At 40.4% G+C, this 23,083-nt stretch overlaps 1 protein-coding gene across 1 annotated transcript; it reads left to right on the top strand.

Moving 5' to 3' along the window:
• The first annotated feature begins 2,413 nt into the window (after positions 1 to 2,413).
• Positions 2,414 to 20,175, top strand: MTPN (myotrophin). Its single transcript, XM_033163386.1, has 4 exons — positions 2,414 to 2,600; positions 10,806 to 10,919; positions 12,046 to 12,129; positions 17,142 to 20,175. The coding sequence occupies exons 1-4, from the start codon at positions 2,529 to 2,531 to the stop codon at positions 17,226 to 17,228; spliced, it is 357 nt and encodes a 118-aa protein (XP_033019277.1). The 5' UTR covers positions 2,414 to 2,528; the 3' UTR covers positions 17,229 to 20,175.
• The last annotated feature ends 2,908 nt before the right edge of the window (positions 20,176 to 23,083 follow it).

The raw sequence follows: 23,083 nt of genomic DNA, 5'->3' as shown, positions 1-23,083 counted from the left end.
ACATTATTGAAAACTGTTGCATTTTTATTGCTTTTATGCAAACTGCTTGGGTTTTTTATTATGCAATATATAAATTTATAAATAAGCAATGTACTTGAAGGCTTCTGTGAGCAGAGGCTGTCCTGTCAAATAGTAAAAAGTGTACTACATGCACACAATAAATTATAGCAACATTATCAACCAACTCATGTGCCTCCTCCCTCTCCAACCCATATTCCTTTTGTGTCATGCCTGTTAAGACTGTAAACTTTTTTTGTTTGGTACCTGTTAAGATACAGGGAGCCTGTTTGGATGAAATGCAGGGTCCTGTTGATTTCAATGACACTTATACCCAAGTAAGTGAACACACAAATTATTTCATTACATTTATATCTTACCTTACCTCCAACAAGCTGGCAATGGCATACATCCCTCTCCCCATTTTATCCTCACAATAATCCAGTGAGGTAGGCTAAATTGAAAGATGCTGACTGGTCCAAGGTCACCCAGTGAGCTTCATGCCTGAGTGGGTATTTGAACCCTGGACTTCAAAAATATTTCCTCACTGCCCTTCATGAGGAAAAAAAAATCAGCTTGAATAAGAACTAATTCATGCAAAATACAGGTACAATTTAAAATCAGCCAGAAAAGGAGAGATAAAAACAAATCAAACCCCAAACAACTAAACAGTAAACTAGAACAGCATTCCCCCCCCCCCAAATGGAAAATGTTAAAATGCCTGGGAGAACAGAGGGATCTCTACCTGGTGCCAACTGTGTCTCCTTAGGAGGAAATTCCAGACAAAAGAAGAAATTAAATGTACCTATACTAAAGAGGGTAACAGGAGCAGAAATGTTAAAAAAATATTCCCACCTCCTTTCCCCCCTGAAGTTTTGGCATTTGTTCTACGATCTGAAGAGCTATAAGTCCAACAGCTTGATTACACCTCAGCAGCCTTGTACTGTATAAGATTGTCCTGTCACAGCATGTCTACTCAAAAGCCTGTCCCACTGAGTGTCAGGGGGAGTACAGCTTTAATCCTAACCCCATTTTCCCGAGATTAAACCCCACTGAACTCAACAGGCCCTACTTCTGAGTAGGCATGGTTAGGACTGAGTTATTGGCGTGCACAGGGTTGCAGCCTAAAGCTGCACTAAGCTGAGAGTAAGCCTTGCTGAACTAAATGGGACCTAGTTCTAAGTAGAACCTGCACTTATACTTAGGGGAGCAAGCCCCATTGAAATCTGGGGGGTGTTGTTGTTTAGTCGTTTAGTCGTGTCCGACTCTTCGTGACTCCTGTCTTCCACTGCCTCCCGCACTTTTATATGCCTGTTGTCTTTGTCCATGGAGTTTTCTTGGCAGGGATATTGGAATGGCTTGCCGGTTCCTACTCCAGGTGGATCACGTTTAGTCAAAACTCTCCACTATGACCTGTCCATCTTGGGTGGCCCAGCACGGCATAGCTCATAGCTTCTCTGAGTTATTCAAGCCCCTCCGCCACGACAAGGCAGTGATCCATGAAGGAGCTGGGGGGTGTTACTTCAGAGTAAACCCTGAAAGCATCCAACTCCTTTCACGACCTTAAATTACAGTACCTGAAGAATTACGAAAGCTCATACCAAGAACAAACTCAGTTGGTCTCTAAGGTGCTACTGGAAATAATTTCCTACTTTGTTTCCTATTTTGTTTCGACTATGGCAGACCAACACGGCTACCCACCTGTAACTGAAGAATTGTGCATGCACACGAAAGCTCATACCAAGAACAAACTTAGTTGCTCTCTAAGGTGCTACTGGAAGGATTTTTTTATTTTTTTTTTTTATTTTGCTTAGTACCTGTATTGGTGAATCGTAAGCCTCACTACCCATCACAGCCAAAACCATCTACGCATGCGCGAACACGGAAGCTACCCAACGAATTCTCTTAGCCTGTTTTTTTTTAAAGTTTGAACGAGCTAACCTGGAGGGAATAAGACGCATGCGCGCTGCTTTTTTAAAAATCCGCCTGTCCATTCTCGTTTCCATGAGCAACTTGGACGCTCCTCCCTGCGCATGCGCATACCCCGCAGCCCGTCCCTTCCTTACCGCGCAGAAGGCAGAGAGGAAAAAAAAAGAGGCGGCTAAAGCGGCTGAGGATCGGATAACGCCCCCTTGGCGCATGCGCGCTTCAACGGGCTTGTCTCACTTTTCTTTTTTCTGTGGGGGCGGGGCGAGCGAGCGGAAGCGGTGAGAGATGCGAAAGGCGGGTTTTTGTTGGTTATTGCTGTTTTAAAAGCACACTTCGTTTAAAGTATAAACGACTCGAAACGCTAATAGCGGACGCGGAGTTTCCCCCTCTGCCGGCCTCTCCGCGAGCAGAGAGCGCCGTTGGCGTGGCAACGGCCGTCACCGCCGCGAGAGGCAGCAGCCTAACCGCCGCCGCCGCCACCAACGCCGCGCCCGCTTCCGGTCCAGCCCCGCCCATCTCCTCCTCTTCCTCTCCCCCCGCCCCTCGTCGCGCGAACGCTGCCAGGCCCTCTCGCCGTGTCCCCTGTCAGGGCGGCAGCCGCTATGTCCGACAAGGAGTTCATGTGGGCCCTCAAGAACGGAGACCTGGACGAGGTGAAGGACTACGTGGCCAAGGTAAGGCCGCCGGGGGTGGGCAGGGAGGGCGGGAGAGCCGGGGCGCCGCTTCATGGCCTTGAGGCGGGCCCCCCCCTTCTTTCTCCCAGGACCCGCCGTCATCTGCTTCGCAAAACTAAAGGGCCCAAGCCCGAGCTCTTCCCCTGCTACTCTCTGGAGGCTGTGGGTGTCGGTGTCGCAATCCACACATGCTCAGGGGTGGCTCTTGCCTCGCTCCAGGGCACCGGAAATGATTTGGATGGTGGGTGATTCCCTCCCCGCCACCCCCCTTCGTTTGGGTTGTGGAGCTGCATCTTTCCTGACGCCGTGATGAAAGCTGAAGGGAAGGCTTTGCCTCTTCCTCCTGTTAGAGGCCTAGTCCCCGCCCACCCTTATGCTTGAGCTTGCTTGTGGAGAGCGTGCCATCTTCCCTCGTCAGTTTTATAGTGGTTCAAGCATCCTCCCTCTTTTCCCCCAGATCGCTCTTTCTGAACCACCCCCCCCCATGGGTTAGAGGGCAGAATTGCCCCACTCCAAAATTATATTGGGTGAATTGTATGCTGCAAACGTAAAGCCACACCCTTTCTTTCTCCAATGTGTGGTCCTTACCTGCTATATCTGTACTTGTATTTTATTTTATTTTTTAGCATGGAACAGAATATAATCGCTGCATCAATGAGAGTGTGAAGGAAATGACATAGGTGTCCCAACTTCCTGCTGGGTTTTTAATTGAGCAAATGGTGATGAAACAAAATACGGTAGCAATGGAAACATTGAATGGAAGACCTTAGTACCCACTAGGTTTTTATTGAGCCAAAGGTGATAAAATAAAGTAGCATTGGAAAAACTAAGTGGGGAGGATTAAGACCTTAGTATTCTTTAGCCAGTCCAGTTGAGTGTATAACTAGTTAAGTTGTGTTAAGAACTAATTAATCCATCTCATAAGAACTGGAGAAGCATGCATGATGTTGAGATGCACCTTTTGCCATTCAGTTATATATTCTCTCTTATTCAAACATTTATTAAAAAGTGCGCATGACAGCCTCTTGTGCTGTTCTGTGCAAGGGTGGAAGTAAGAGCTGGTCAGCAAAAGGATTTCATTGTCTACTTTCATGTTTCTGGTGGCCAAATAAACAAATAGCTGATCTGCAGAGCCTTCTGCCTCCAGGGCTAGTGGTATAACTGAGATCAGAAATAGGGTAGGCAAATTTATAAGAGAGACAGTTTGGTTTAGTGGTTGTTGTTAAACCAGTGCCTAAGAGACCAGGGTTCAGATCATTGCTCAGCCATGAAACTTAAGTGAGTGACACTGGTCAGTCACAGTCTCTTAGCCTAGCCTGCCTCACAGGGTTGTTGTGAGGATAAAATGGAGGTAAAGAGAACCATGTACACGAGCTTCTTGGAGCAAAGATGGGATAGAAATGCTGACTTTCAACTACCAAAGCCTGTCTGTAAAATTGGGTGTCCTTGGATAAGGTGCAGTTTCCTGGAAATGGAAGACAGTGGAGTTTTGGTAGAAGTTGGGTCCAAAAATGATGTTAGGGCAGTAGTTCTAGGTGTTAGGGGCAATTTCACATTTGATCATGTAGAAAGAAGTGAGGACACTGAAGCCCCCTATGGCTCTTGTGTTCAGGCATTTTTGGCAGCTAAGGCCACTTATCAGACCTCTTTTGAGGAGGAAACCACTTGAGGATAGAAGCTGCAGGCAGAAAAGTTCTGCCCTCCTCATCAGTGTTCCCCTTTTGCTTTTAAATTAGACTTCCCCAACTCATTCACTAAATAATTGGAACACATCAGTATTTAAATCCATGAAATTACTGCCTTCCCGTGTAACAACTTTGGAAAGTATCCAAGTAAGGTTGCTTTCAAAGTATGCTGTGTAGCTGGGTAGACCTTTGGTCTGATTAGTGTTGTTGTTTTATATACTATAGAAGTAGGCTATTCTACTTCACAAAAGTCTTATAGGATGAAGGGGTGTAGGTTTCATAAAACCTGAATGTCGGGGAAGAGGGAAAGTAAGTGTATCTACCCTGTTTCTCCTAAAATAAGACATAGCCATAAAATAAGCCATAGCAGGATTTCTATGCATTTGCGAAATATAAGCCGTTCCCCAAAAATAAGCCATACCCCCGAAAATAAGCCATAGTGACGTGGTACCTCCCATTAAAACAGCCTGGAGAGGCGTGGCTATGCAGCGTACCGATGCGACGCGGTTAAAATAAGACATCCCCTGAAAATAAGCCATACTGTGTTTTGTTGAGCGAAAAAATATATAAGACGGTGTCTTATTTTAGGAGAAACACGGTACAACAAAATCACTTCACCCAGCTTGTAGCTATAGATTTGTGTAGGCTCTGGCAAACAATTTTGGACAAGGTGCCTTCTGTAGACTGATACCTGTACTGAATAATATTTGGTGAAGAATTTAGGCAGCCTATGTAGGACATTTGTAAATGATGTACAAATTCCAGGATAGACATACATCACTTTAAAATTTAGATTTGTAAACAATATCCTTATTGTGTTAGGGTTTGGTGGTGGTCGTGTTAATCAATTTATATATTAACAATACTTTTTTTTTTTTTTAAGGTGCCTTGGGTACTTAATGTAGAAAAGCAGGAATTAAATACTAAATAGCAATAGCAATAGCTACAACTATGGGGGGTTTCCCAGCTTGAAATAGCATGCAAACAGAGAGTTAAGAGAGATGCACTCATCTACTTTTCCATCCTCCTCCTTTAGGCTAATAAAAGAAAGAAAGCTGTCTTCCCTAGGGTGCAATTAGTAATATGGAATGGGTCTTTGTCTGATCCTATGGTGCATATTATATATGGTACAACAGGACATTATAGTGGTGATCATATTTGTGTGAAGTAGTCATAAACATATGTTCAGCCTCTTCTGTTGAGTTCTGAAGGTATGAATCTGCTGGTTCTAGGTTCCATTTTTTGTGTTTGAATTGCACAGGTGTCTACTTAGCACATTACTTAACACCAGGAAGAACTTTCTGACTTAAGAGCTGTTTGACAGTGGAACAGACTGCCTTGGGAGGTTTTCAAACAGGTTTTTAAGCAGAGGTTGGATGGCCATCTGTCTTGGATGCTTTAGTTGAAATTCCTTTGGGGTCCCTTCCAACTCTGTGATTCTATGATAAACTTATGTGACAAGAGAAGCTACCCGGTAATCAGCTTGCCATGCATGTACAATTGACTGCAGTTAGGCACAAATACTTTTAAAATGTGAATGGGCTTATAATGGGGTTTGATTTGACAGGTCTTGATTCATAATAAATTATCAATAGTCAGACTTCATCTTGAGTACTGTTTCGAATTCCTGGGTGCTGCACTATAAGAAGAATGTGAACAAGTTTGAACAAGGTTCAGAGGAGAGCAACAAAGATGGTCATTGGTATGAAAAACAAGTCCTGTGAAGAAAGGTTGAAGGAACCAGGTTTGTTGAGCCTGGAGAGGAGAAGTTGTTTAAGAAGGGACTTAATAGCACTTTTCAAATATTTGGAGCGCTGTTGTGTAGAAAGGGGCAAAGTCTTGTTCTCTGTTGATGAGAATGAGTGTAATAGTAATGAGTGTAATAGTATGACAATGGAGCCGGTTACCTAGGGTTTTGATGAGCTCCTCCCCGGAATTCTTCAAGCATAGGATGGATAGCAATCTGTTAGGGATGCTCTAGCTCTGGATTCACTGCAACAAATGGAGTAGGTCTAGAGCACAACTCGGGTCAAGTAGGATTCTATGAAAACCTATTGGCTGAACTCAATTTTCTCAGTGTGAAAGTCCCATCAGCTCTAATTGAGTCATGAGTATATTCAACTAGCCCGATAAATACTACTGTCCCTCTGTGTCTTGTAGTCCATGCATTTCTGATGCTATCTGCTGCACTCAAAGATGTGTTGGACTGCACTACAGTAGATCCTTTCTGTTTCTGCTTGATCTGTGTCAGCTCCTGATAGCAGCCTCTGCTGGTTTTCTGTTCAAATTTTTCTAGTGCTCGCTTTAAACATTTTTCTTTCAACTGTCCCTTTCTCCTCCACCCCAAACATTATTTACGGACTTCCTGTTTAGAGACTTTGGTTAGACCAGGGATAGGAAACCTGTGGTCCTTCAGGTGTTGGACTACAACTTTACCATTGGCTATGCTGGCTGGGACAGATGGGACTAGATGATCAACAATATGTAGAAGGCCACATTTTATATTTTGTTTGTTTGTTTGTTTTTTGCTTGATTGTAGCAAAGCCTAAGCAGTTTATAAGAAATATTACTATTATAAATAAAACAGTTAAAAATAGGTTATTAAAACATTTGTTTAAAAAACAGTTACAATCCGCAGTAAACACATTAACATCTACTTGTCTGAATAGCTTCCCTAAACAAAAATATTTTAAGCAGGTACCAAAAAGAATACAGTTACAGGTAGGTAGCCGTTTTGGTCTGCCATAGTCAAAACAAAATAAAAAATAATAAAAATCCTTCCAGTAGCACCTTAGAGACCAACTAAGTTTGTTCTTGGTATGAGATTAGGGCTTAAAGCATTTGCATGCACACGAAAGCTCATACCAAGAACAAACTTAGTTGGTCTCTAAGGTGCTACTGGAAGGAATTTTTTTATTTTTTATTTTGTTTTGAAAAAGAATACAGTGAAAGAGCCTGATGTCAATTCAATAGACAGGGAGACTTTTGTGCTTGCCTGCTCATATAGCACATCAGCTTCCTGTTTTTTGGCAGATTTGACAAAGTGATTAATGGTTAGAGAGACTGAAGCAAAGAACTGAAAAACTCTAATTAAAGCCAAGGCCCAATTCAGACAACTCTTCTCCCTTCTATTTGGCCTGTACTTGTGTTGAATGAGTGTACCTGTTTGCTGTGAACTTTTCAGTATCAAAATGATTATATTGTGGTTCTAAGTCTCTTGTAATCTGACATACAGAAAGGAGTGCACTGACATATAGAAAGGCTCAGCCATGTCCCCAGCTATTCCTGGATGAGATATTCTTGCTTCCAGAACTAAGGAGGTCTGGTCCAGAGTTCACATTTCCTCATTTGCTGCCTCTCTTGTTTAAAAAGCTAGATGAATGTAGCACAGGAATGTAGCAAATTTGATGTCCTAGATCTTAAATTTGCCCTAAATCAGATAATTTGTCAGTTTCATCAAGGTAACCACAATTCTTGGGTTGAGTTCTATTAACTTCCCCCTGCGCATTTAATTTTAAACATTGGAACATTTCTTTCTCTGGGAAAATTTATGCTTCTCACCTGATAATATAGTTGCTCTTTTCTCTACTGTCTGTGGTTCCTTTTCTTTGCCATAAATAAACTGAAGCAAATAGGTGTTCTAAAAATCAGCCTGCTGTAGATCAGAGTGGGCATTCTTTTTCCTTCTTTCTTTTTCTGTTGAGGCCTGCATTCTTTCCGGAGTAATGTCTTGGGCATATGCCAATTGTGAGAAGGGCTGACTTGAAGGTTTGGACTGGGACAGAGCCAAAAGAAGACCCCCCTTCCTTTTTCTCTCTCCCTCCCTCCTGCTTTCTACCCAGCAGGAACAGATCACTTGCAGAGGACTTTTGAAATTTGTCTTGAGTTTTGTGTGTGATATGAGGACTGTAGGTTTAGATTTACATTTTATAGGGGTTTGTTACTTTGTGTCTTCTCAGTTCCTTTCCAAATAATGTTGGTCTTAAGAAAGCCAAGTTGCTGACTTCTGAGAGCTTGCTGCTTTCATCTTCAATATCTTTTTCCTAAGTAACTGCAGCCAACCCAGAACCTTTTACTGAGTGTGAGAATTATTCCACTATCTGATGGTTTACATTCACCGTGAAGAAATATAAGACTTCGGGGATACGTTTTCAGCCTTGAGACACTTCGAAAACTTTAATTGGAATCTAGACTTTCATTTTTACTTCTTCTTGAAGGGATATACTGTAAGAATCTTTTTCTTAGAATGAATATAGTTATGGGTTTTGTTTTGTTTTAAATAGGTTTTCTTATACTGACACATATTTCCCTTAGGTTATGCATTACATGTATGAATAGAGGAGGTAATATTGACCTGAAAAGAGCCTTTAAGTGCTTATTAGTTAGAAGCTGAGAAGAAGGTACATGAAGTGGATTTTTATATTGCTGTTCAGGATAGGAGTTGGTATTATCAGAACAAGAGGTGCATTCAGTGGTCTCAAGTGATTAGGGCATTAGTGCTGATGAGCATTCTGTAACAGTTTGACTGAATTCAGTATTCAAAGAAATAATCTTTTAGTGTAACAAAAGGGAAATGCAAAAGAAGGCAAAAGCAAAGATAGTTGGCTTGGCTTAATAATCAGAAGGAAAAGCAATGAACATTTTAAATTATAAACTTAAGAGTTGCACAATTAAAAGTTTTATCACTAAATTTATTCATTGTGCTTTTTAAATGTTCTGATGTCATGGTGCATCAAATGAGTAAAGACAATAAAAATTTAATTCAGTCTTATAATTTGAGATGCAAATGAATGGAGGAATTTAAATGATTAGACTTTATCAAGAGTCTTATTCAGAGCTGGAACCACAGTATCTATATGGTCTGGAAGCCTTTGAGTTCTAATAAATGAAAGGTACATTCAGCAGTTCTGAAATTCTGAACCATAAAAGAAAAGTCGCTACTAGTACTTTAGAAATACTGTTGTTGTGCCAGAAGCATGCCAAAAAGTATATTGTGGCGGAGTGAATTGCTACATTCTTGGAAATTTCTAATTTATTTGAGTTAAGGAATTTATTGGGTTATTGAACTTGGGACATGATACAATCTTTTAAGATGTTTGTGGTGTGTGGATCCTTCAGAATTTCCATACAGTACTTGCTATAAGTACTCTATATAACACTTGAAAGTATAACAAACAAAAGACGTGGACAGTATACAGAATTTGGTATTAGCTTTTAATCTAATCAAGAAAAAACAACAAATTTTGTGGAGATTATGTCTGTTAATAGTCGTATAGAACCTCTAGGTTCAGAATCACTATACCAGGGAATACCAGTTGCCTTAATGGACTTCTTGGTTGCTTCACAAAGCATCTTGTGGCCCTTGGAGGAAACATAATGTAGAACTTGATGGACCTTTAACCCAGCAGTGATAGTCTTATGTTTACAAATCTGCTTCAACTAAAACAGCTTTCAAATTATTTAGCAAATTGTTTCCCTTCATATAGCAATGGTTATTGTTACCATTCCAAGCATATCTGTGAGCAGGCAATGTATAATTATGAAAACTAGAAGGAGAGCTAAAAATGCATGATGCTCATTTGAACTATCTGCCACTGGATCATGGGTAGCCAATATGATGGTGGTACTCAGGTGTTTGATCACAACTCCCATCCTTGACCATTGGCTATGCAATCTTGGGATGATGAGAGTTGGAGTTCAACAGCTCTTGGTGAATACCACATTGGCAGCTATTGCTGCACTAAACATCTGTGAGCTGTTTATAAATGGTTTCATTCTCTTCCCCCCCCCCACTACATGGTTTTATTTCCTTAATTACATAATGCTTGTGGGTTTTGGTTAGCACTGTTTGGGCAAATCTTGGAGATCTTGTGCATTGTGAAGAGAATTACTGTTAGCTAATAATAATAATAATAATAATTATTATTATTATTATTATTATTTATTTCTACCCCACCCATCTGGATGAGTTTCCCCAGCCACTCTGGGCGGCTCCCAGTCGAGTGTTAAAAACAATACAGCATTGAAGCTTCTTAACTGTTTTGTTTTGGGGGAGAGATATATACTGTTAAGATACTTCAGAAATTTGTAAGCCACTGAGAGGTAATGCTTCCAAAACATCTACTTCTTAAATAATTTCTAATAGTATTAGTAAGATTTCACTGCTACGTTAATACCACCTGCTGTACATTTATTAGTCCTAATATTGGTGAACCTTGAAGCTAAGAACAGATCAGTTTGGGAAAGTGAAAAGAGGTGTAGAGGGATGAATGGAACAGGAAAAACAAATTGGTTTGTAACAAGCACTATGGATATAAATTTGACACTCCTGGTTCTTGAAATGAGGCATTGCTTTGCAGACTACTTTCCCCATATTGCTGTAATGTCTTGAGCAAGTGTTTTGAGCAAGAGTTTTAAGCAAGTGTTGTCTGCTATGTTTGAGTAATGACCATAGTTAGATCTCAGAGCTAAATTTGACATAGAATGTTATAAAATTATTAACCTTTTTTTAATTCTGAAGGGTGAAGATGTTAATCGGACACTGGAAGGTGGGAGGAAACCTCTTCACTATGCTGCAGACTGTGGACAGCTTGAGATCCTGGAGTTCCTTCTACTAAAAGGAGCTGATATGAATGTATGTTGACTAAAACTCTGTCTAATTCTGGTAAAGTTCTGTCTTTGGCTGAAGACAAATGATAGTTTTCTGTACATTTCAAAACGATGGTGTAGAGGCATAGTTGTCCTTGGATGTATGTGCACATTAGTAGTAGTAGTAGCAGCAGCAATATTTGCTGTACCGTTGCCTCTTGTTCAAACAGGTTTTGCATGTATTTTAAACAATACAAAAACAGACTATTCATTAGAAGGGATCATGAGATGCGTCCATAAGTAAAATGCTTCTTATGCTACATTCAGCACTGTGAAAACTAATATGTCTCCAGTCTTCAGTAACTGGCTGATAATTAAAAATAACTAATCTGGTTAATCTGGATGGCTCAGGCATTTGAATGATTCAGCAGTTCACTACACAATTTGATACAATGTCTGGTTCATATCAGACCTATGAGAGGATCAATCTGCTTCATTATTAGTATTCTAGTAAGATAATAGTAGTTGGTATTATCTTAGAAACTGCTGTCTGCAGTAACTGTCTTCTATTCAGGTTAAAGTCTGCCAATTTTCTAATGTGTTTTGTATACTAAGTTTTTATGTAAATATTTTCACCCTGTTCTTCAACCAAAAAATATCCTAGATGCATCAGTAACAAACAGGGCAATATCTACCCGTAGGCTTGCAATCTAAAAGCCATGATACAAAAGGGGAAAAGAGTCTATAGGAAAGAGGAAATCAAGAAAATCCATGCCCAAATTCTTAAATGTATGAAGTTCCTATAATGACTAGCTGGGATGAAACACTTCAGGGAGAATAGGAAACTGAAGGAGCTACTCTTTCGGAATGGCCTTGCCTCCCATCCTTCACCCTGCTGTAGCCTGATGTAATTCCATTTGGTAACCAATTCCAGTAATTAACAGCATTTATAGAGCATTTCAGGAAAACTAGGGACATGCTTTTGCAGAAGTAAAGTGTAGGTCTGGACTTGCTTTCATTTAGCAACATTGCAGCTTGCTAAATATGTGCTGTGTGCAACAGTACACTTTTTGGCAGATACCCACCGGCCAAAAATGTGATATCTGAGTGTTATTAGATATAGTATATTGTAGATGGAATTTATTGTGTAACTTCATTTCTCTTTCTTACAGGCTCCAGACAAACACAATATCACTCCACTCCTTTCAGCAGTTTATGAAGGCCATGTGTCTTGTGTGAAGTTACTTCTGTCAAAGGTAAGAAACGGAGACCTGCCTGGTGGTATGTTAATCATTCGGCAACTTAACAAATTCCACACTGCCTTCAAGCATTTCATCATTATTATTTTTTTTAAAAAAGCTTAATATTCATTGAGTGGAATCCAGCTAAGTCAGACTGGGAGTAGACACATTGAAATCAATGGACTTACATTGGTTATGACTTAGCAGGTAAGAGGTAAGGATGCTTAACCTTTCCTGTGTCTACTATTTCTCCTCTGCAATTTTCTCCTCTCTGTTAAGTTTGCTTATTGATCTCAGTGGCTCTTTCCTATTACTTAGTCAGTATTACCCAGTGGGCACTATACAAAAATGGAAGAATGGAAATCCGTGCCCATAGGCTTACAATATTAAAATAGACAAGAGACAGAAGAAGAGAAGCTAAGGACAAGGCTTTTAACATAACTTGGGGAAAACTAAGCCTACAGTCAACAGCGTCTTCCTTTTTGCTATGATTTAGTCTTGAAAGTCCCCTTAGGTAGCTATCTTCTGAGCTGTTCTGATGTTATAGAATGCTAAATGCAACTGCGGTGAGAAGGATAGTCAAATTCAATGTGACTACAAAGTAGAGGCTAGTCAAGCAAGGAGAGAAACTTCCTACAGGAAGTTTTAGAAGAGCCACATATTTAGTAGATAAAAAGCTTGTTCTAAGTGAGAGCTTGTCACACCATTGTACTGCACAGAACAGACGAATCTGCTTGGTGCTCTTCATGGTTTCTTTCCCAATACTGCTACCTGAAATTACACAGATTAAGATGCTGGTGAGTCAGCCTTCAGCCTCCTACATACAAAGGATGTGCCCTGTTACAAAGTTTGGGCTACATGTTTTCTAGCACACTGGATAGACAATCTGGAATGTGGCCAAATTTGGCTGAAACCGTTTCACAGACCACTCACTTCACATCTGGTCAGAATCAGAACCCTGCTTTGGAAAATCTGAAACTTGGTGCCCCCAGTGACTATAATGGGGATATCAACAAATAGCTATAGTTGTTCTGCTCTCTGACATAATGAGATAAAACTTGTAGACATAATAGTCTCTTCTATAGGATGAACTGACACTGACAAGTGTAATGAGGAGTTGTGTTGGGCAGCCTTACAGTTTAAGAGGAACTTAGTAAGAGATTTGCTTCCTCCCTGTGGTTTTGTGGGCAATTGGAATGAAAACGGCTACATGATATGACAGAGATGCCTCTAGTTAAGTAAGCTGTACGATTCCAGAAGAATAAGTGCAGGGACTAGGAATTATGATAAGTGGAGGGGGGATACTTTTGGGGGTTCAGTTAGCACCAAAGTTTCAAAAGCTTTATCCTTGATGGGATGAATAGATGGCACTTTCTGAATATCTATATCAAAGTACCTGCTATATTGTTATGCATACTATATAATATAGGCCAATGGGGATCTTTAAAATGTGGGGTGTGTTTTGTTTTTCGAAAGAATTCTCTCCCTTCAGTGGCTTTGTATACAATTTACTGTGTTCTGGGAAGTGAGGTGGAGGAAAGGAGAGGCATGGTGAGGCACAACACCCCCCAAAAAGTGTGGTGCAAACTATATAACCCTACCTGCTTGTAAACCCCCCAGAGATCCACCAACACCCTTTTCTTTCCGGCAAAGAGGGTGTATGTGTGTGTCCTCTTTTCTCTGTTTCAGAACTTGGAAGCCCAGATCTCATGACTGGCTCTATATTAAGAGCATCTGTGCACCTAGAGCTCTTCCTGCACACATCCCTCCGCATAGTATTTCAGGAGGGGAGGGGAGTATCCTCCTTTTGGGGGGGGGGAGCCCTGCTCATCACTTGCATTTGCAATATAAGCAGTGACAAAGGAGGCAGCAGAGGTGGCAAGGGCAGCTATCTCACAGCACCTCCACAAACTCTGGTACCTATATCTTGTTACCCACCATAAGCTTCTGGCAGGCTTATGATGGTGCCAGAAAATGGTGCCTTGCCCTCCTTGTGTCAGCAGCCAGGGAGAAAGCACAAGGAGAGCTTGACTCAGGTTGTGGGGACTCAGTGGGACTTCATGTTCCTGTCTGTCTTGGAGACTGGGTGTGAACCATGAATTATTGGTGCTTCTCAGTCCATTAATTGAAGCCTTCAGTACTTCTGCTACACACTGTCACAAAAAGCAGTGGAAAATCACTGGAAGACTTTCTGAGAAGTTCCACCTTGGGTACTGACGGGAAGTTAAAAAAAAAAAAGGAGCCCTGTAAAATCCTCTGGTTGAGAGCTACAGCTGTCAGTCACAAAAGTATACCCCCACTTCCCTGGTATTTTCTTTTTAGGGAGAGCATCTAGGGGTAGGATAATATGAATTTTCAGTGTTTGTGCATTTGAATAGGTCCTGAAGTGTTGGAAACAGGGAAACAGACAGGGTTGCCTTGGAACAGTTCAGAAGGAAATTGCTTTGCTTTGGCTGACTCCCAAATATATGAAATGTCCCACTCTGATTCTGGATTTGAGATTTGTCTGAAGCAAATGCACACACCCCTAGTATGTGGTTGACTTCAACATTCTGAAACTAAGGAAAATAAAGCCAATTTATTCTGAGAGCTTTTCCCCTTGAATAGGACACATACCATCTCATAATAACAAAATATTGTGGTTCTCTTGAGTTAAAATTGTGTGTTTTTACTTGCTGTTTGTCTGAAAAAATATAGAGAGAGCGTGCTAGGATTCACTCAGACTAAAACTTCAAGCCAGCAGAAGTAGGTTATGAATTGTATTCTTTGTCCTTAAAGTACTTGTGGAGTCAAAAGTCTGTAGATTCATCTTTTGACTTTAAAATAAAGGCTTGGAAGCTAGTCAGTGTCACTTTGCGCTTTTTCAACTCTGGTACTGAGTATATGGGAAGGGTAAAAAAAGAACAAAGGGAAAATTTGGAGAAGACATTCAAGATTCTTTTTTAGTCAACACCAGTAGTTTCTGCCTTTGATTCAGAAAGTATATTTGATCACATCAGTATGAGTTTGCTCTATCACAAATGAGTTGATAGTGTGGATTACTTTAAAAGAAGAAGAAGAGAAAGCAAAGCAATTACAATGTTTGGATCTCAGTGGATCCTGGACCACTGAAATGTGGTGGCGGTGGCTTGCTGTGTTAAAACTCCCCCCACCTGCTGACCACTTCCAAAAGTCTGCTGCCAAATTTTCCGTTGTTTTAGATACACCTGCCTTGATTACCCTACACTGAATTGATGGCATCGGTGCATATGCATGATTGTATTTCTCCCCCATTTTAACAATCTTTTTAGTCCTACAGTTGAAACATTGTTTGCATTTGAGATTTTTTTTATTTTTAAATACTGTTGGTTTTCTTTCTATACTTTTCCTTGTATCTTGACAAAACCTTTAGAGTTTCTAGTTTGAGTAGGAAACATTCCTCAACTCTTTACCCAAAGAGCAAGACACATTATTTCAATCTGCAGGCTAGTTAAAAAGAAATTAAATCTATGCTAGCTTCATAATGCAACATAGATGTTTACTAATGTTGTGAAACATTTTAACTCCTGTAAGTTAAACCACAGAGATGAGTGCCGCAACCCAAGAGTTGTCTGTGACTAGACCTAATGGTCAGGGGTCCCTTTACCTTTACCTTTAGGATCTTCAGCAAAGAAAGCATTTGTTCCTTATTTCCCCCCTTCTGCAAGTAGTACAGGAGCACTCAAGCCAAACGTCATTTCTTGCCCTCTCCCCCCTTTGCGTTCTTTTCATGCCATTTCCCTCAAATGTACTCCAAATAATGTGGAGACTGACATGCTCAAATTGATTTATTATTTCACCTCAAAGTAAGGTGTATTTGGAAAATTTTCGAGTGTGGTGATTTCAAGTGAATGAGTGTTCCCAGACATAGCTGACACACTAATCATAGTGATTGGCTATGGTCTATTACAGCCTTGACTTTGACAGAGTGGAGTCATTAAGCATCTTTGGGCCATACTTCTGTGCTTGCGGTACTTCAGACCCACCTGACATCCCCTTTAAAAGACAGACAAACCTGTGGAAAGTTGACAATCTACTTGAAGGAGAACATCAACCTTTCTTCTAGGCCAATGTCTGCAATAATTAAAGTGCTTTTAACTATCGTGTTTACTTGAATCCAATGCTCACCTTTTTTGGCTCAAATTATGTTGCGAAAATTAAGGTGTGCATTAGATTCGATCGCACTTTTACATTCAACAGCAAATACTTTATTTGGTTTGAAGGTTCTGAAAATTGAGGTGCGCATTAGATTCAATGGCACATTAGACTCAAGTAAATATGGTAGGTTTTTAACTAGACAGAGTTTCGATCCTTTTATCTCTGAAATGACTGCATCTAGGAATACTAACTGTTGTAGAGCTTAACCTTTTCCAACATTTTGTAGAGGTGCATGTGGGTGTGGAGGAAATGCTCTGTAAGTCTGATATATACCTGTACGCCTACAAGTAACCTTCTGGAGCTTTGTATATATATGTATGGTGTATGGTAAAACTCCAGTGTACTGGTATATGCAGAGCCAGTAAAGGCTTTGGAACAGGATTGTGGCTGTGGCTGTGGCTCTGTATCAGAAGAGGAGTCAAGTAGGCAAGGTTTTGGGAACCAGGGTTTCACCTGGATTTAATTGGCATTTTGTGTTAAGATAACTAGAACTGAGTCTTTTGATTGAAAAGTTTAATGTGTTTTAATACTTTGAAAATACTATTATTCAAGTGGCCCCAAGAGGCTGAAGTGTCTTCATGGGAGCATGAAGCTTTCTATAACTTAAATGTGCTATTTGGATTGTGAGATTACTTAAAGCCTGTCTTTTTAATGGTGAATGAATTGAAAATGATCTCTCTCTTGTTTAATGCACACACCCTAGTCAAGCCAATGTGACTCTAGTTGAAGAAACTATATAGACTGTAAAGTAAGAAAACAAATGTACCAGGACCCTCTCACGAGAAACTGCTTCTGGTACATGTAATTCCACCTTTTCTCTAAAAGTGACAGCTCTTCTCATCTCTTTACAGGGTGCTGATAAGACTGTGAGAGGGCCAGATGGTCTAACTGCCTTTGAAGCCACTGACAATCAGGCAATCAAAGCTCTTCTCCAGTGACGGATGGACTGAGATCTAATGTCTCTCCTGTGGCCTCACACTGCTGCCTGTCTGTCACTCTTTGTATCTTCCAGCTTCTTCAGCTAAATATTGGGGAGGGAGGAAAAAAATCACAGTAAATCAGACTAGTTAGGTACCTCTATCAAAAAGACAACCTGCTTGGAGAAAGTAGAAATCCATATAATTGGTTTCTCCTTAGCACTTTGTTCAGGGTACAGTTTTTTCCCCATTTCTAGCAAAATTGAACCTCTGCTGGAGAAGGGGCAAAGAATGGAGTATGAAATTTAGTCTGCAAACTTTCCTTGTTCTTCTAAGACTTGCTGGAAGTTTGTCAGACAGAAGCTCTATCCCTGTACTTTCTAACTTGTAAAGGCAGTAGCAGCCCTGTGCTGCTATGCTGTCATCTCCCAGTCAAGGCAGTGGGATAACTGTATCCCTGTGCCTTACGTAGGTTGTGCAATGCTGAAGGCTTTGGTTTATCATTCCCCGGTATTTAACAGTTGGATGCCACATTAATTTTGGCTGCCTATTTTAACACGGAATATACAGTGATAGCAGGAGTGCATCTCAAAAAGGGGTGCCGAGGGATGATCAAAATCGTGTGGGGTTTTTTCCACCATCCAAACATTTTGTGAAGAACCAGCCAGATGATAGACAGTGCTTAGTTCTGGGTAAGAGTTGCTCTTCAAAGACTTCCAGTTGGAACTTCCTCACCCCAGCACATCATAAAATTAACTGGAAGAAAGTGACAACTCCAGACCTATTGGTGCTAGAGGATGATGACTTTGCCCTTCAAGATTTAGACTCAAAGTATCTTAATTACTAAAGAAGGAATGGCTCTCAGTTTAAGTTAATTTCATTCTTTTAAAGAAGGCAGGAGCTTTCTTTGCCCTAGTTTCATCCTCAACACATTGATCTTGTAAAATGCATATGTCTCTGAAATAAGATTTGAGTCACTGCTGTGGCATTGTCTGTGAAAAATGTAATTTGACAGATTAAATAGTCATGTTTCCAAAGGAAACCCTGCCTTTATTGCTGCCCAATAAAGGATGCTTCTTTCTACGTGACATTTCACAAATACTCTTCAAGATGACATTTTTAAAGAACATTCAGGCATAAGGTTTTGTAATATGCTAATGTGTTGATTAGAAGATGCTGGGGCAAATAGCACTTGGATATTCTTCCTCAGAAACTATGGATAAATTTTGTATCATGTTAAAATTTCCCACTGAGGCTTCTACTGACTTTGCATCAAGATGTGCAATACAATGTCTTCATTGTCATCCAGGTAACTGGCGTGTGCTTTTGTATACACATTTCATAGTATTGAATGTACCTTTTCAATTTTGAAAGCATTTCATTTAAATGGGAAAACCCTCTGTGTACCCTAGTAAAACAGAATTAGGAATATGGCCTCTATAGACAATGCAAAATTGCAGGCTAGCATTACATCTTAAATTGTCATTTATTTGTCCCTTATTAGCACTGATACCACCCCAACATTCAAATATTCAGCAGCAAAGGGGGAAAGAAACTAGATTCTTTAAAGGCATTCTTAAAAGTAGAACCATGTTAATCTGGTTTTTTTTGTATTGGTGCAGGAATGTGATGTAGAAATAGCAAGCTTTGCATGCAGAGTCTGTGTACTCACATGTTCACCTTCCTATGTGACACGAGAGGTGTTGCTTATGAAGATGCTAATTCAGTAAATGAACATGTTCAGATTAATTTTAAATCAAATGTTCTTAGTCATAGTAGGCATGATCCACTTAATTTCTCCTGAAGTCAAATGAAAGATCTGATGGATCAAGTGAAGGAGAAATTGAAATTGTATTTCAGGACTGGCTATTTCATAACCCTGTGTCCATTCACCTTCAATCCTCCTTAGATAGTATTAGATCACTTTGATCCTCTTTCGTGCAGTTTGTTGCCCCAATATTTGAGGCTCTGCCTGCTTGCCTTTTCTTTAAAAACTATCATGTTGGCGTTTTGCACAGTTCTTTTTTTCGGGCGCATCTTTATTCGCAACTAGAGATGGATTCTGATGTGTGGCTATAATAAAGTATATTCTAGCCACTTGGGTCAGAATACTTAAGTGTTTGCTCTAAGCCAAACTAAAGTTTATGAATTTGAAATAGCATAAAAGGTCCACCCACTGTTTTCTGTCTTAGAAATTAAGAAATCAAATCCAACCTTAGATATTTGTGTGAACAGATCATGTGCTATTCATATCATATCCTACTTTTCAGAAGAAAAATGATGGCTACCAATGTCTTGTGCTCTTAGATAGTGAAAACTCTTGGAGTAAATTCTTTTTCCAGGTAGGAAACTTAAGAGAAGTCAAAGCTAGCACTCTAGAAATCAAATTCTAGCACCAATATCCTTCCTTTCCTTTCAGATTTCAATTTAAGATAATGACTTGCGGTATTAAAGCTTTCTGCTCCCCTTTGTATAGGCATTGCTTTCTTAACTTAGTTCTTTAATGCAGTACTAAATGGGTTAATTGATGGATAGAAGAAGCTGGTAAGAGTGGAATGTCCTAGTTGAGCAGTTGCAGTGTTGCATGCTAAATCTCAAACTGAACAGTCTTATATTTTATAAATGGGGAAAACAATCACATCTTTCTACCCAATTGATGGAAGAAAAGTAGTGCTTTGTGCATTTTGATATTTGACCTTTTTCCACAATGTAACTATTTTGACACAGTTTGGTTTATCATTATCATGGTTCATAGACATTGGATTGCTAAATGATACTGTGTTAAGTTTGTGTTGCAAGAATGAATGGAATAAACTTGAATTGTGCTATAGAAAAATCTGAAGCTTTATCTGCCTCTGTATCCTTCCCACGCTGTTCTCCCTCAACTGCCAACCTTATAGAATTATAGCTCTACTATAATCCTCTGCATCTAGCACTTTGCAACTTCATTAAAATCCTTTGTAAAACCTGTTTTGTGTACCCCACTCTTACTCTGATATTAAGGTAGTTAAAATGGCAAACCTCATATTTTGGGAAAGGCCTATCTTGATTAAGTACTTTGAAGCTCCCAGCTCAAAATTATAATCCTGCTTCCTCTGATTTTAAGTTCGATTCTTCTGTCATAGTTAGATGAGGATGTAGAACATGTCCCTTAATACACATTACCTAGATCAGCAAACCTACAATTTTGGGGGATGCTCAGAACTCTACGTTACAACTCTTAATTTTCTGAAAAGAAACATTCCCATATTAAAGGGATGTGTGATTACAGGATACATGCATGCTTATGCCTCATTTAAATTGCAATTACTTGATTACCCAGTGCCTCAGCAGGTTCAGGCATTCAACCCAGCAACAAATTTCTGTTTTTGAAGAGTATGCCTGGATTAATGCATCTGCTGTTGAGTTGAGTGTAGTTATTTGCATATATGAATGTATCTGCAATTAACCTGACTCCCATGATTCTCTTGTCACACACACCCCACGCAAAAAAGAAGAAGAAGAAATGATGATTTTAGCAAGTGGTGAAGTTAGGCAGTGTTGTTGTTGTAAACATAACCAGCCCCTACTCTAAAAGAAATTCCAGGGTCAAGAGCTCCCTCTCCCTTAAGAGTAGCTTGGAAACAGAGCTCCTTTTGGTCTGTGAATTATAATAGCTTCTTCATAGTTTTTCCAGTTAAGCCACCATAGCCTCCATCTCTGCAGTGTATAATGATTCACAGCAGGGCCATTAAAAAGACATGTTGCACTGTGTCCAGTTTTCCTTCTAAATTGTTTCACTGACAGAACTGAGATTCTTTCAATTTACCGTATTATTTAGAACCAAAAGGCTTTTACACACATCATTTGAAGAGCATAGATTTTACACTACTAGCTATCCTTTTACAGGAAACTCCCATCAGCAACCCATGAAGCTCACCATAAGTAGCTCTTACGAAGGGTTGTGCCTCTAAAAATGGTACAATATAGCTCACTGGAGAGTACAAGGTGTGGCTCTAACTTGGTGACTTACCTGAGTCTGTGGGAAAGTGCAGCTTCCAGAGAATTGCACGTTTTATTGATTAGTATGCAGCACAATTCAAAAACCAATGTGGGTTTGAGAAGTACCAAATGGTTGCCCCTGGAAGTGTGGTTCAGTGGGGATACAGAATGTGAAGTTGGTCGTAATGCAGCTCCCCCAGGATATCCCCACCAGTTGTTTTTTTTAAAAAATAGTCCTCATGGCTGCAGAGTGTGGGCAATACCTTCTCTGGTAAGAGGGGCAGTGAAATGTCTCCAGTGGTTGGTGTGCTGGGTTTCAGCATCCTGAACAGCTCACTTGCCTCTTCTGATCACTTGACCCAAACGAATCATGCAAAGCAGCAAATTGCAAATTCAGTTGTGCAAATGTGCATAATTTTTACAAAAATTCTGTTTTTTTGTGTGTAGTTTTTTTTAATGAAGAAAATGTGGCGCGCACACACAGCCCTGCCTTTTGGATAAAGTAATGGGAGTGGTCTGTAAACACTTTAGGACGGGTAGAGTTGAGACCGGAAGAGATCTGAGGTTCCGAGGACCACAAGCAAAGTTATGCTTGTGCAATGGGGACTTTCCTGCATCCTTCCCACTGCAGCATCTTTACACTCCCCAGAAAAGCAGTTCCTGGGAGCTGAGGGCCCCCCTCAGATGACAGGTATGGATAGATTAGCTGAAATTGGGAAGATAGGCAAACGTTTCTTGCATTGTTGGCAAATGGCTTTGTGGATCTATTCAAACCAGGACTTGGAAAAAACACTGGTGTGATCTTCGTGGAGGAATTTAATTGGAATGATTCATAACAAGCACCAACATTAGCACATGCTTGCCAATATTGCATTAGACTTGTCCCGACAGAACTCTTGACTTTTAATTAAATTTGGACCGGGGGTGGAGATTTTTCCAAACCAAGTTTCGTATCGTTCGCCCAGCTTACATTTAATACCCCTGCCCTTCTGTGAGAAAAGACCGTTCACTCTTAATTCGCAGTGCAGAGATACAGCAAAGCTATGGCACATTGCGGGTTTTGTACCTTTACCTTGTAATGGGGAGTAGAAGGTATATCATCATGTCCTTTTGTAACATGCTGATGAGTTCCCTTGTAATTAACCCAACTTGCCCTCAAGCACATGCAGGAACAATGGCACTGATTTCTTTTCTCTCATTAGGGCCCTTAGCACTTTGCTGCAGGGAAGCTTGTTTTTAATCTTTTTTGGCCATATTGTAAAACACACACACACACACACAATAGCACACACACAATAGAAGAGGATACAAAAGTCATGGAATAATCTGAAGAAGTGTGCATGCACACAAAAGCTCATACCAATAACAAACCTAGTTGGTCTCTAAGGTGCTACTGGAAGGAATTTTTTTATTTGGAATAATGATTTCACAATTGGTATAACCAATTGAAATGAGTGTTCGGAGTGAACATATCTAGGGCTTTTATAATGTAGGAAAGATGCACAGGGAAGTTGGCCAGGGTCGGAGGAAAACAGTACAGATACCAGCTCACAAGTTTTGGGGAATAATGTTGCCCTTAGCCCAAGATAGCACCCCAAATTTCACTTTGGGTGGTAGCACCCTTGAGTGTTGCTTTCAAGTTCACTTTAAAGGCATTTATACCTTGCCCTTTAGCAAAGAAAAGGCTCTCAGAGCAGCTTATGAAAAGCAGTAATGAGTCAGTCCCTGCCCTTAAGTGCACATGACACACAAGGAAAAAGAGAATGGGAGGGAGGAGGCGAAAGCAACCTCAGGAACAAGTTCTTGAAAGTATAGTTCAGGGGTCAGCAAACTGTTTCAGCAGGGGGCCGGTCCACTGTCCCTCAGACCTGGGGGGGGGGCGGACTATATGTTAT

The sequence above is a fragment of the Lacerta agilis genome, chromosome 10 (assembly GCF_009819535.1).
Source record: "Lacerta agilis isolate rLacAgi1 chromosome 10, rLacAgi1.pri, whole genome shotgun sequence".
Taxonomy (NCBI): domain Eukaryota; kingdom Metazoa; phylum Chordata; class Lepidosauria; order Squamata; family Lacertidae; genus Lacerta; species Lacerta agilis.
The sequence above is the reverse complement of the archived record's forward strand: the minus strand, read 5'-3'. Positions and strand labels throughout refer to the sequence as shown.

Coding starts and splice junctions, on each gene's coding strand:
- MTPN (XM_033163386.1), top strand. CDS start 2,529: ATGTCCGACAAGGAGTTCATGTGGGCCCTCAAGAACGGAGACCTGGAC. Junction 2,601..10,805: donor TGAAGGACTACGTGGCCAAG/GTAAGGCCGCCG, acceptor TTAATTCTGAAG/GGTGAAGATGTTAATCGGAC. Junction 12,130..17,141: donor TGAAGTTACTTCTGTCAAAG/GTAAGAAACGGA, acceptor ATCTCTTTACAG/GGTGCTGATAAGACTGTGAG.